General features: G+C 38.1%; 2 protein-coding genes across 4 annotated transcripts in view; both read right to left on the bottom strand.

Annotated features, from left to right (window-relative positions):
- Positions 1 to 15205, bottom strand: part of LOC137084841 (gastrula zinc finger protein XlCGF57.1-like) — a 103990-nt gene that overhangs the window by 20320 nt on the left and 68465 nt on the right. For both annotated transcript variants that reach the window (XR_010906808.1, XM_067451335.1), the window contains exons 2-3: positions 14806 to 15013; positions 14486 to 14544 (exon numbers count right to left, since the gene is read on the bottom strand). The gene's annotated coding sequence lies outside the window, so the exon portion shown is untranslated. The remainder of the gene's footprint in view (positions 1 to 14485; positions 14545 to 14805; positions 15014 to 15205) is intronic.
- LOC137084845 (gastrula zinc finger protein XlCGF49.1-like) overlaps positions 13157 to 15205 on the bottom strand; it is a 32403-nt gene continuing 30354 nt past the window's right edge. Inside the window, exons 2-4 of one of the 2 annotated variants that reach the window (XM_067451339.1) lie at positions 14083 to 14317; positions 13402 to 13851; positions 13157 to 13338 (exon numbers count right to left, since the gene is read on the bottom strand). In XM_067451339.1, the coding sequence (XP_067307440.1) occupies positions 13280 to 13338; positions 13402 to 13851; positions 14083 to 14167 (594 nt within the window). In that variant the 5' untranslated portion in view covers positions 14168 to 14317 and the 3' untranslated portion in view covers positions 13157 to 13279. The remainder of the gene's footprint in view (positions 13339 to 13401; positions 13852 to 14082; positions 14318 to 15205) is intronic. The other variant, XM_067451340.1, reaches the window with a different exon arrangement.

Below are 15205 nucleotides of genomic sequence, written 5' to 3'. Positions count from 1 at the left end.
AGCCACGAGAGAAATCTGCAGCACTGAAAACAGCGGCAACGAGCGCCAGATCGCCTCTTATTTAACAATCGAAATGATGCTCTTCTAGTTAACCAGATGTGTTGTGTTTGTATTATTTAGGTTCATCCGTGAAGCAATCCGTGTGCAACTGGTCGGCTGTTGCATACCACAAACACAGCATTTATTCATTATTTTTTATTTAAAATCCAAAAGTTTTTACTGAACATGGCTCGTCACTACCCTACAGCATTTTATTCAATTAATTTATTCATATTTAGATTTAGCTCACACAAGTGGCAAAACATTTAAACATAGGTTATAGCCTAAATCACAAACATTTTAAATTAGAAACTTACAATAGGCTATTCAAAAACAGCCGACTCTCGTCTTTTCTTTCGTTTTTAAACCTTTTAAAGGAAATCCTGCAGTCTCGTTTCCTTGCTTAACTTGAGAAAAAAAGCCATGTGTTGACTTTGAAACAAGATTAGGCCTATATTTTAAATTATACAATTTAAATAATAGCCTCCGTCAATAGCCTACCTGTTTATTTTAATGCGAACAATGTTCTGTCGTTTTAATGCAGCAACGCAGCGCAGCAAAAAATAGCCTCGGTACGAAAACGATTCGTACACTGCTGCAGATGCACCGCTCCTGGAACGGACTGACGGACAGCATCCGCGTGCAGTATGAAAGCTGTCATCCGTTAACATGGGTACGGAAAAAAATACGCACCGCACACGCACTGCAGACGGGGTATGTGTGAAACGGGCTCCATCGGAACGCGTGTTCAGTGCAGCGGGCAACATACTCCCCACCGCAACCTTCTCAAACCAGCTGGTTTTCTTTATACAAAACATTTTTGGGAATAGATACCTGAATTGCATAACAATAATTGTTGTCTTAATTGTTTCTGGCCTTGTGTTTGTTTTAGCAATAAGTTCATTCGAGTAGCCTATACATTTGAGGTGATTTAATTGTTTTGCCGTTTTATTTGAGTTCTTTCATTGTGTTTTTTATTTATTAAAGCCTATTTCGTTATTTATTATTTTTAGGCTACCATCAACCTGGTGTCACAGCCTGTCTATTTTAATAAACTATTTATTTCTGTAGCCCATACAGCGGGCAAGGGCTAAAACACATTATTAGAAAATACATTGTCTGCTGACATTTAAGTATTTCACTGCACTTTAACAAGAAATCTTAGCTTAACGGCCAGTGCAATATTTTTTGTTCATTGTTGTTCCGTCGTTAAGTCGTTTGAAATAAAGCTGCTTTTACTTTTTGACTGATTGCTCTGTTCAAATGTATAGGCTATAGCCTATAATTATAATATAGCAATTTGTTATTGTATTATTATAAGTATAAAATAAATGTACATTTATGAAAAAAAAATGCTTTAGCCTGATGATGATGATGATGATGCCGTTTTCGCCGTGGCTTATGTGAATTTGTGAATATAGGGCTAGGTTGATCACCTTGCAATTAAATTCTGAAACTATGTGGTTTTTTCGTCTTTAAAAAAACATTTTTTTTCACTGAAGAGTAACTCATTTTTACATTTTAAAAGCGTGTGGTGTTGCACTCGCAGTATATATGCGGCACGTAGCCTGTGAGTGCAACACCACACGCTTTGATGTTGATGTGAATAGTAAGGCTAAGCAGAATAAGTACAATTAATGTAATGATGATGATAATAATAATAATAACTATGATCATAATATTTTCATTTAATAATAATTTTTATTTATTTATTATATTCATGGGGAACGAGCCAAATATCGCCTTGAAATCGCCAACAGCTTCAGCTTTCGGCGATCTCTCTGCCTATCGTCGATACACGATACTATCGTCTATCGGCACAACCCTAGCAAGCAGAATATATAGAGTATACATTATAGTCAACTGGTTGGGTACCTGCGGGCCTAAAAGTGGCTAAAATGGGTGGATTGAGACGTTCCTAAAATTCACGGGTGGGGATGCGGGCGAACAAAAATAAAGCATTTTAATTGCAATGATTTTAGCGTGATTTATCGCAGGCACGGATCGGGTAATGGGCCAAATATTAACGGGTCTAGCCAGGTGCGGATTTTATTTTGATCATTTTCACGGGTCAGGGGTCAGATCTGGTGCTGAACTTTGCGGGTACGGGCAGGGGCGGGTCTCTAAAAATGGACCCGTGCAGGACTCTCCTATGAAAAAATGTGCCCCCCCATTCATTCAAATGCGCTACTATTCCATTGTTTTTGTATGTACACATTAGACTAGTCTGATGTGCAAAACCGTTTCGCTTGCTACTATTACCGTTTAGTTGCATACAATAGTCCATAAACCAAATCATGTCCTCATAACCACGAGTAAACACACACAAATGTTGACAAGCCGCTAAATACACTTACAGTACCACAAAGAGACGTCCTGCTGTTGCTGCTGCTTCTGTTTAATTTCAGGCTCCGGATCTGATTCTGGATCATATATGTATAGTTGAATCTGATTGATAGCCATGGTTTAGGGGGGATGTCACAGCTTTCTGACGCTCTCAATGCAATAGCTGCAAGCTCTCGTGATTCTTTAGCTCCGCCCACATGATAGGCCTTCAGCCGCTCATTTTTCCCCCCGGAAAAACTCGGTACAGCCTATCTTTCTTTTATAAACATAATAAAACTAAAGACTTTTTGGAAATATGAAGGATGCAATACTACTCTATAGGTACTCAAGACTGGTATGAGATTGACTGAAATGGAGTGTTTCACCCCTTCTTTAATGAGCTCCCTCATTTCACCTGAGTTTCCTGCTTCTCTGTCAGCAGCCCCCGGGATAATCCTTTGCCTCCGTTGTTATAATATTATTTTTTACTGAAATTACAGAAAAAAAATTACCTTGAATGTAATTGGTATTAAATAATTAAACATTAAATGTAATCAATGTAATTTGTTTACCATGAAAGATAATTTTGATTCATTCGACGAACGTTTCCTGTAAGTTTCCTGTTTCCTGAACGTTTCACACGTTTCCTCTAAGAGATGCCATTAACTAGGGCTGTGTTGAAAAAAATCGATTCACTAATTCTGAATCGATTTTCATATTCATTTCTAAAGATCGATCCGTAACTCAGAGGATTGATTTAATAATAGGCCTACATTGAATTTTAATTCGCTGCGTCATTGAATTCACGCATGCGCACGAGGTGGAAGGACATTAACACAACGAACATGGCAGCTTTGAAAACTCCAGAAACGCCGCGGACAGAGAATACTGGCTGCCGTATTCAATTGTTTTCAATGAGAGCACCGCGTTTTTAGAACGCCTGGAGCGCACCGAGGCGCTGAGCGAGAATTTCACGCTCACGGGCTGAGCGCTCAGCGTTTTTTACTGGTCGCCGAGAGTTGAAGAATGTTTAACTTTGAGTAAAATGCAGCGCTGTCACTGTCGCTCTTTACCCAGCTACCCAATCACAGTGAGGGAGGGGTGGGACAAATACGACACAGACCAACTGCCACATTCTGCGTGTCGTCATTAGATGACAACAAGCAATAATAACGCAACAAAATTATTTAAAACAAATGCCAAAGCAAATACTTTACATTGTATCTGCAATTTTATATAGAATCAATACAGGAACAAACTACCTGTGAAATTAGAAAGACCTCTGCGGATTTTCCGTATCATAACATCAAGCAAGTCTCAACTGAGGGAAAAAAAACGCTGCCTGCCAAAACGCTCTCAAGCGCTCACAGCGAGGAGTTTTCAGCCGAGCGCCTAGGGTTTTCAGCTGGCTAAAAACGCTTTGGTGGACACACGGCCTAACGTTATACCGCCGTCACCGTGCTGCAGTGCGCTCTTAGTGCCAAGGAAGTTGTAATGGCTGCGTTGTCATGACGGCGCGCCACAGCACAGCTCCACAGTGTGCGTTCGCTGACTAGAGCAGCCTGGAAGGGGGATTGTTCTTTACAACCATCAATACTCCATTAATTTGCAGTTGAATGTCTATAATAATAGTATCAATATGTTGCATAACTACAGTCCTGTAATTCAGGTAACAGCTGGAAAAAAATGCTTTCTTCAAAAACACTTATAAAAATCTCGAAGATCGGATCGGATCGAATTAAATAATGATAATCGATTCAAGATCTTGAGGATCGGAATCGAATCGATTCTTGAAATTTGAATCGAAACCCAGCCCTACCATTAACAGTAACTTATAGTAACGTTACGTAAGTTTAAATAAATGAGCTCACTTCCAAACACTGAGTATCTGCACCTGTAACCCTGGTAGGAGGAAATTTCCATTCTAACTATTTAACCTGATTCTCTGTTGGTGAGTTTATGCATTAAACACTGGGAAAGTGTTCAGTGATCCAGTAATCTAATTCATCCAAACAGTGCTAATGTAAGACCAGGCTGATACACCAGAGAGAATAGAGACTCACCGTACGTTTTTAGTGATTTGTTTATACCAGTTTGTGCTTTGCTTTAAAACATGAGCTCTGTCGTATTCTGCAATTGTTTCTAAGAGTGCAATAGTTGTGTCGTACAGTACGCGTGAGAATCTGTTGATGCACAGAAGAACATGTGCGCACGATCTCACACAGCATTCATTCAGTACATCTGCGTTGTTTCCACACACACTCACGAAGAATAATGTTTGATTTGTCATGTGTGGACATTAGTGATGACCGGTGCGCGAACGAATCGTTCGTTTGAACCGGTTCTTTTTAGTGAATCAGTTCACCAAATCGGACTGAATGGTTCCAAACAGTTTGCGTCTCTAGTAAGCACTAATCCACACATTTCTTACGTTTTTCACTTTTTGACGTGTCTGACTCTCTCTCTCTCTCTCTCTCTCTGACTCGAAATAAACCAACATCCCAAAGTTATTCAGTTAACAGTACACTGACTTAACCTACTGTTAAAAGAGAACTGATGATGATAATCAGAGATATATACCGAGCTAGCGTGCAGCAGAGGGAGCGACATTGTTGTGTTTAGTAATAGTAGTTTCGTGAAGTCAAAGCGTTTTTTTTCTCCTTAGTTTTTTTGGCGTCTCTGTGTGTTTCTGCTCAGTATCGCAGCTTGAGAGGTCTACATTTAAATGTCTATTTTACATAACATGTTTACAATGAATACAATCTCAATGTTGTTCTCTACACATACTATACACTATGAGGTTTAGGTTTTGGTGCGTACAAATTTGAATTTATTATACTATAGAATTATATGGACTCCTTATATTTGGTTATTTGTTTTCCTTTTGGAGTCTCCAATGATCCTTGAAGCTTGCAGTATTGTTTTGTACAGTTTTAAAAATACAGTTTTGTCTAATGGTTTAGTTATAGCAAATTATGACAAAATTAATGTGTTTAATAAGATAAATGGCGACTGCTTAAATTCATAATAGGCATGCGATTAATCGCACAGAACAAGTGCGATTAAAAATAAATAATCTATTGACAGCCCTTATATATGTAAATATTAGAAGTGGGCATAGATCATTTTTTTAAATCTAGAATAATTTTGAAATTAATCTAGATTAAAATGGCTCATCTGAATTCTGCCGTGCTACCCTCTCACATAGGTTACGCTAGGGGTGTAACGGTACAGATTGCTCAAGGTTAGGTTTGTATCACAGTTGTATTTACTAGTCTCTATTTACTATGTTCAGGGAAAAAAGGACTACTGTCAAATAAAAATAAAGAAAATAAGAACAGATAATTTAAATACAAGCAGCAGCACAATTAAATACTATTGCTTAAAGATACTAATAAAATAAACAATGCTTTTCAGGTAGGTCTAACAGTTCTTAGGTACAGAAATTGAATACTCGTCAAGATGGACATGTTGACATACTTCTTGTGTGAGTTTGTCCATTCAAGCTCAACACTTGAAAGATAACTCAATATTTGCGTGCTGAGGCGTGTGCATGCTTTGGGACGAGTTCACAGAGATAGACCTTTTCACAGTGCGAGCGAGTTCTCATCAGTAGCGTACCGTGGGGTTTCAGTCAGGGCCTTACGATTATATTTCCAGAAAGAATGTATTTATTTTTGGTGTATTTCCCATATGTCATCATCTAAACGCATATATAATACCCTGACAGCCCACCACTGGTTCTCATTCGCATCTTCTGGCACTATACACTCGGGTGATGACGGAGAAATGACTGATCATATTCGGACATACGGCAGCACTCGCATGCATGAAGAGTAGGGCTGGGATAAACGATTATTTTTTAAACGATTAATCTAGCGATTATTTTTTCGATGCATCGATTAATCTAACGATTAATTTTTCCTGTCCGATTCGGTTACGATTCGATTACCGATTATCTCCCCATTAATTGCCTAATAGCAATTTATACATGTTGATTTAATTATCTGAATGAAAAAACGAATTCCTTAACATTGCAATATATGTTTATTGCTCTTAAAATTCCAAAGTAAGACTATACAATGCATTCAATAAAACCTTCAAAACATAAAGTACACACACACACACACACACACACACACACACACACACACACACACACACACACACACAAATAAATAAGTATTAACCTACAACAAAGAAACATATACGATTTTTCTATGTATGCAACTCAGCCTACAGGCTATGCCCATCGATTAAATATCAACAAGTTGGTTAATCAAATCTGGGGACACACTGCAAGCGTGAGCGTCTCGGCTGCGTGGCGTGTCCGTTTTTGTTTCGGCTCACATGTTAACAGGTTGGAGTTTGCACACTGACTGTGACGCGCGGAAAACGCGTGCATGCTAGAAATAGAAGAGCGCCTATTTTTCACGTGTGTTGGGAGCGTCTCCAGGCAAAATAGAATAGGAAAAGATGTTTATATATCATTTTGACACGAATACATATTATTAAATTACATTTTCATGTTTGAAAGTCTGTAGGTTTACATAAATGCAGATATAGGCCTAATTGTAATAATAAAAAACGTCAATTATCGATTTTGAAATATTGCAACTGTCAATACAGAACGAAATATTCTGTAGCCTATTTTGCCGTCAATACCATAGATATGTGGCTACTCCCGACGTTTTCTTTGCTGTATCAGTAGGCTATTTATGTTTAACATTAGGAATAGGGCTTCCCTCCGCATCAATAGCAGCAGCAGCGCCGCGTCAGACACGCTTCTAGTGTGCAAAAGCAGAGAAAACGCCACGCAGCCCCGTGGCTGACCCGCAACAGAAACGCCACGCGCATCCGCGGCATGACAGTGAAAAAAGTTACATGTAGAGTGCATTATGGGCGCCAATATTCCGTTTAAAACCGGAATAGTCCTGGGATGAAACTGCTCACTTAGAGGATGGATACCCTCGGTCACATCAGCGCGATTAGACATTGAACATTTTAAATTTAAAACAGCTTATTATGTAGGTAACGTAGCCAATGTGTCCGATGCTTTCACTTGATGCAAACGTTTGTTTTTGTGATTAAAATACATCAAATATTACCAAAACATCTGTCTTCCTGTGTGCAGAAATTTGTTTATGTAGCCGTGACAACAAAACGCGTGCGCGCCTGGAGCAGGCGCTCTTAACACAGACGCGCATGCCTGTGATGCTCCGTGCGCACCGCGCGCCAACCCCATAGACTGTGGCCAACCCGCAAGCCTTGCACTTCTGAAAGTCTGAGGAGCCACTCGTGTTGCTACCATAGATATACATAATAAATAATATACTTAATTACATAATATACTTTATTATGTACATCTATGGTTGCTACTACTCTCCGGCGCCGCCATCTTTATTTTGAATCTGACGAATCGACGCGCATATTTTGCGTCGACGTATTTTTTGCGTCGACGTCATCGATGACGTCGACGCGTTGTCCCAGCCCTAATGAAGAGTTTACAATGAGAGACCGTTTTGCCCACGTTTTTCTTTTATCATCGCTGTTGTAATGCATCACTGAGAAGCCAGCACGTTAGGGGTGTGCGATATTGACAAAAAATTATATCTCAATATTTTCTGGGATTTTCTCAGTAACAATCATTTTTATTATTATTCTTATTTACTTAATTATATTCATGCATCATCTTTGTGTTAATTTCATGAATTTAATCAAATTAAATCATAATAATAAGACACAATAGGGCTGTTTGGCATTTACACAGACTTTTTAATGAGCTTAGAGGTGACAAAGAACCTGCAGTTATGCAAAAATAATGTTTTGATGTTTTAAACACGACGTTGAATACTGATATTTAAAAAAATTTAAAAGATGAAAAGATATTTTAAATGTAAAATTAAAACAACCACCACTAGGCGGCAGCAAGTCACTGTTAATGAGTGAGTCATTGAGATTCAACCGATTCATTCAAACGACTGATTAATTCATGAAGAAATCACTTGACTATCTTAATCTACCTTAGTCACTGAATCATTGATTTAACTGATTCATTCAAAAAAAAGCTGATTATTCCAGTAAGGAAACACTGCGTGTTGCTCAGAGCCGCGATTACAGTGCTGTGACTTTCTTTTTAACTATTCGTTGGGGAAATAGAGTAAAAATGGGCAATATGGAGTCTAAAATTAAAGTCACTTAACATTTAATTCTTGTTTAGTAAACTTGTATAAAATCAATACCAAATTTGTTATCATGCTGATACCTAGATTCTTCCTGTGATATTATAAAAATATTAAATTACATAAATATAGACTCGCATAAAGTGAAAGTGTGCAGTGTAGTGTACGCAAACACACTCTCTCTGTGTGTGTGAGGGATATACTCGGTAATGTCAGATCGCACATCGTTAAAACAACAATTGCGATATTATCGCAGATGATATATTTCGCATACCCCTATCCAGGACGCGCCACTCTCGCTGGAGCTCACTGCCGGCTCCCATTGAAAATGAATGACTTCCGGCTACCTTGCCACCGACGGTGTAAACGCAGTCATACAGACCAGCGAGTCAAACGCTGTTCAGAGACCCCGCCCTCACATCACTCTGTAGGCTCTTTTTTCAGAAGAACAGCCTATGCCTTAAAGCCCCACCACCCAGAACACATAACACATGAAAGAACATACATGCACCTCGAACACACTCCATCTCTAAACAATAATAGAACATAAACAATCTCTAGACTTGCTACAGTATATTAGCAAACCGGTTCTGAAAACGGTTGATGCTAACGGGCTTTTTCCAAAGACACTGAATTTCAAGAAAGCAAATATTCTATAGAAGCATGTCAATTACGTACGTTAACATACATATGTGCTTACATTACATAAATAAACATCTACCAATATCAATTTAATGACCTGGTCAGTTGATTTTGCAGAGGATGACAAATGTTCAGACAGTTTGGTAATTTACAAAAACTTTGGCACGAGAGTTTGAACATTTCTGTATGAACAGTATGAACATTTCTCAATAATGTTCATTTTGAATGCCATTACCCAGTAGGTGCCTTATGGCTCTTTAATAAATATACATGTATGTAATCTAGTAGATATGATGAAACACTAGATTTCTTCAAATGTTAAATTTTAAAACGTTAATAATTAACTTGCATCCTAATATTTTTAATAGACAATGGCACTTACATAAGCACACACAAATGAATATTAATGAATGGGAGCACATAATTTGACCCAAAAAACGTGGAAAATAGTGCTAAGACAAACAATTTTTCCTATTATGTACAGTAGGCTATACTACATATGAATTGTGACTGAATCGAGATCGAACCCGATATCTCACCCCACCACAACCCTCCCAAAAAGTCTCACTCCAACCTGAACTTAAAAGTTGCAACCCTGTTAAATATGTAGATTTACAAACATTCACATCTAACTGTCATTTGAGTTATTGCCATATTTAAGTAACCTTACACATATATTCAATAATAATTTGACTGAATCCAGTATATGACGTTAGTTACGTGTTTGTTTACCTCTTGTGGTTTGTCCGTTCTGTCATCTATCTTCACTTCCTCAGGTTTGCGCTCTCCAGCTGCCGCAAACGCGCTCTCAGCTGTCGTGAACACCTACCGCACGCATTGAGCAGCAAACGTTACTCGCTTGTTTCCTCCAGGAGGCGCTCGGTGACTCCAAATAACCGAGAGGAACAACAGCAGGTCCACGTTAACCGAGCTGCTGAAAACATTTGTCTCATTCCAGTATAGACCCAATTTCATTTAATTTATAAAGCTGAGACAAACCTTTGAAATCTAATTTAAAGGGGTGAACTGAGAAAATCGTTCTAAAGTGTAGTTGCTTATTTGGGCTTGATCCCAGCTCCATAATAAGTTGTCAAGCTAATATTTTCTATTTAAACGTAGGAGTTTGACTAGCCTAGCCCGTTCTCTCTGTCCCTCCCGTTTTACCCATACACACAAGAGACAGCAGAGTTTTTTCCCACCCACATCTCTGACCCAGATGGCAACGCTAGCCACTCAGAGGCAGAGCAGGGCAATTTTTTTTTTCTGGTTAGGAAAAAGTATTCACTGTGTGATGTAAACTTTAAATGAATGCGCGCATTGCCACTGATGGTGACTGACTGGACTGTTGGGAGAGTTTTTTACAGGAAGTGGGCAAAATATGGGAAGAGATATAACAAAGACTGGAAGAAAGAGAAAGGAGTAAAATAATAGATCAACCCGCTGTGGGGGACGATTCAAAAGAACTGTGCAGAGTGTAAGTTAATGCTGCCTTCAAGTGCTATTGAAAATTTGATAATTCCCACTTCTGAAGTCGTGATTACGAGCTCATCACATACAAATGTTGAACAAATTGTTCCTGTGCAATTTGTACCTAATAAACTCGTATTTACGATAATTCCGATAGCTTGTGAAGGCAGCATAAGTGTGAAATCATAATAAATAAAGAATTTGTGAATTCAGGAAGATTATTTGTGTGCAAATTTCAGATGTTTACTGTGTTTAATGTACTTGGTACATCAGTCTATATTTGATATCCCATCAGTTTTATAATGTTAAAAGGTAGTTAACTCCCTCTTGTGGTCATTGTCTGAAGCTCAGGGGGGTGAAAAATAAATAAACTGTACAGTTTACCAATCTGTCCACATGGATTTAAATTGACAATCTGTACCCACAGTTTAAAATCCCCACACAGTTTATTTATTTTTCCTAGGGGGGCTCCGTAGAAAAAAAGTCGCTTGTTTTGGGCTTGTTCCAAAAGCGGTTGTCAGCCCCATACTGAAAAAACCCAATCTGGATTCTTTTGACCCATCTGATTACAGGCCTATATCTAAACTGCCTTTTTTTAATCTAAAATCCTTGAGAGAGCAGTGGCGGAGCAGTTGAATCCGTTTCTAGAAGGAAAAAAGTCGCTTGACAAATTCCAGTCAGGTTTTCGCAAATGTCGTTCAACGGAGACTGCACTTCTAAAAGTATCAGGCGACATTTTGATGGCTGCAGACTCTGGACACTACTCTGTGTTGATTTTACTTGATTTATCGTCGGCATTTGATACATTAGACCATAATGTATTGATAAATAGACAAAATGAAATGGGGTTCTCATGGATGGTTTTAAATTGGTTCTCCTCTTACTTGAGTGACCGATCATTTTCTGTGTTTGCTAATAACATTCTTTCAGAAATGACCCCTCTGTCATGTGGCGTTCCTCCTTTGTTTTTAATGTAATGTAATTGCCATTATCATATATTTTAGTTTGTTTACTGTTGTGAGCATAAAAATAAAAAATTAACAAACGTACAGCATCAGACATCCGCATGAGTTTTTTGGTGCATGCAAGTCACCCTTCAAGTTACGTCTAGCGTGAACTCAACCATCGCATGCACACGCAGATGACTGCTGGTCGGAAGTGATACAATCTACAGTTACATTTTTTTAAAATATTGTATTTTTCTTACAAATACTTATCGTTTAACTTCAGAAGACATTGATTCATGCATTGGGATCGTATGGATTACTGTAGTTATTGCTGTATGTGCTGTTTGATGTCTTAACTCTTAGAAACCCAAATGAATTTTCATTAGCAGAGAGTATTCATTTTTCTGTGTTCATCTGAAGAAATAAAGTCGCATACATCTCTGATGGCATGAGGGTAAAAGACGAGTAAACGGTGAGGACATTTCTGTGCTCACTGTATTTTCAGTGTAACAGTTACAGAATACTAGCTAGAGACGTGTGGGATCCTTCTTAAGATTTGGCAAGGAAGAAAAGAAGGATGAAGCCAAGCTAGATAAAAGAATGTGCTCTAAATCTGTTTTTTTTTTTTTTTTAATCATTTTTTTTCTTCTTTCATTTTTCAAATAAAGGTTTCCGAGTGATATCAGATTATATTTGTGTTTTTATTGTACTTACCCTGTAACTTCATGAAACAAGAGGGGAACAAGAGCCACTTTAATTTAAAGCCTGCACATTCATACTTACCCCGTAACTACACTAATAGTTACAGGGTAAGTACGTACTACACAACTTAATTAAAATTTATAAATAATTTGTTAATTTTCCTGATAGTACCTCTTTATTTCCCAAATATAACATAGCTCCCTTATACCTACACATACTTACTTTATAGTTACACTATAATTACTGAAAGTTATGTTGTAAATTCACTTCAATTATGCAGTATTTTCCGGGCCGTAATCTAAAGCGTTACAATTAACTTTAAGGTTAACTATCTATAGACAGCATGTTATATGCATGTGTTTGGACGGAGGGGAACACGCCACATTTGCAGCAGATATATGCTGCCCATCATAAACCAAAGCATGAGAATGACAGTGTCGGAGTGCGTGAGAGAAACGCTGCCAGTATGAATGCACAATGGACGCGCACGGCTCCAGCTCTCCATAGGCACTTCTTCTGCCCTGCCTTGTGCAATGTGAAGCTGGCGTTAGTTCATTTTGGTATTTCTTTGAACAAGTGTCCAATTAGGGAAAAATTCTATAATATTCATAGGAATAGTTCAATAAAGAACAAATATTGTGGCATTTCACAGAAACATGAGTTTATTAGTTAATTAACCACACATGATTTCATGATTTATATTTTTGATCTGAAGAAAACATTTGCTCACTGTGACACAGAACAATACTTTTTAAAATGAGTCACTAAATTAGCTGATGTCCAAAACTCATACAGTACAGCGGTACAACTTCTCTCCAGTATGAATTCGCTCATGTGATTTCAGATTTCCAGACTGAGTGAAGCTCTTGTCACAGTATGAGCACTTGTAACGTTCTCCAGTATGAATTCTTTGGTGCAGTTTCAGATCGCCAGCTGTAGTAAAGCTCTTCCCACAGTCATAACACACATGATCTCTCACTTCATCATGTGTTTTCTGGTGCAGTTTAAAATAGGACAGCCTTGAAAAACTCTTTCTACAGAGAGAACACACATGAGGCTTCTCATCTGAATGAACTATCAAGAAATAAAAGCTTTACCACACTGATCACAGGTAAATGGTTTTACTCCAGAGTGACGGATCAGATGAGACTTGAGAACAGATAAATATTTGTAACTCTTTCCACACTGAGTGCATGTATACGGTTTCTCTTCAGTGTGAGTTATCATGTGTGCATTGAGCTGTTCCCTGAGTCTGAAACTCTTTCCACACTGAGTGCATGTAAACGGTTTCTCTTCAGTGTGAATTCTCATGTGTTTATTAAGGTTTCCTTTATGTCTGAAACTCTTTCCACACTGAGTGCATGTATACGGTTTCTCTCCAGTGTGAACTCTCATGTGTGTGTTAAGGTTTCCTTTTTGTGTGAAACTCTTTCCACACTGAGTGCAGGTGTGCCACTTTTTGGCTTTTGTTCTTTGAGTTGTAGATTTATGATGTTCCTCCTTCACTTCATTCAGTTCTTGTCTTTCCAGTTTCACTTTCACCTGGTCTAAAATACACATTAAGTTAGAATCAGTTTAAGTGAACCCTGATTTAATAGCAGAAAGCAAATCAGATACAAGATCTTTCATGAGGCAAATGTTTGTTCTGTCGTTCACTTGTTAATATAGCTAAAATATGCTTTACAACTGCTATATATAGGGTTATGATAATTTAGATACATTTCTCTATCATTGATCATCCATATAGATATACTTAAGAATTAAGAATTGACACCAACCTGTTTGTTCCTCAGTATCTTCATGTTTTATTCTGGATGGTTCTGGATCACTCATGTCTTCAATCTCCTCTTTAATAAACTCCATCTTTAACAGTCACACAGAGTTCAGCTGCTACACCTGGAGTTTGTCCTTCTCTTGTAGGATGATGTGAATATTCCCAGTATTTATTGGTGAATTGTTATGGGCGGGTCTTCACTGCAGGTGTGAACTGTGATCACTGCGTTCTGATGCAATCTGCATTTAAAAAGAACAGGCCATAATGTTTAACTGAGCTGCTGAAGAGCCAAAAGTTCCCTGTTTTTACCTCATTCATTATGGTGATGTCTGAGATCTGCTGTAAATTGGCACATTAAGCACATTTTATTGGTGTCAACAGGCTGAAACAAACTACAGGATCATCACCTTTGTAATTTCCCTTCAGTTATATTTCACTTGATTTCGCTCTTTCACTTCCATTGGGTCTGAAATAAACATTAAGTAGTGAGAATCAGTCCAAGGAGGATAAATGAAGATTCAAGTAAACCCAGATAAAATAGAAAACAGAAAGTGAGATCATGTGTCTATCAAATATCAGATTTATGAACCAAACTTTCGTTCTGTAATTTTAGTCAAAATGTCAATGAGCACTGCAGTACAACATTATAATCTAAGTGTGTCACATATCTCTAGACAGAATAACAGGGTTCATAGACAAATGGAAAAGTTTTTGGGGCAGACCTGACCTGTTGAAGATAGACGGCATTCATCTGGTGCTGCTCTGACGGGCCGGTGCTGCTCTTCTCTCTAGTAATTTGGCACATAGTCTTAGAGCTAAACCTTGACTCACTGGGGCCCAGGTCAGGAAGCAGACAAACTGGCTAAAGCAACCGTCTGCTAGCTGTCTCACGTCACCAGAGTCAGCTAAATCCCAGCACATAGAGACTCTTTCACCTAGATATTAATCACATAGAGACTGTGTCTGTTCCCCGAATTAGTAAACACACAAAAAACATCAAAACCATTGAACAGTAAAAATTGAATTGATGTCCAACAGATATACTACAGATGAACAAATGATAAAGCTCGGGTTGCTGGATATTCAATCCCTTTATCCAAAAGCACTTATTGTTAATATGATTACTG

This window comes from Pseudorasbora parva, chromosome 8, assembly GCF_024679245.1.
Source record: "Pseudorasbora parva isolate DD20220531a chromosome 8, ASM2467924v1, whole genome shotgun sequence".
Lineage (NCBI taxonomy): Eukaryota > Metazoa > Chordata > Actinopteri > Cypriniformes > Gobionidae > Pseudorasbora > Pseudorasbora parva.
This window is presented reverse-complemented; position numbering and strand designations above follow the sequence as displayed.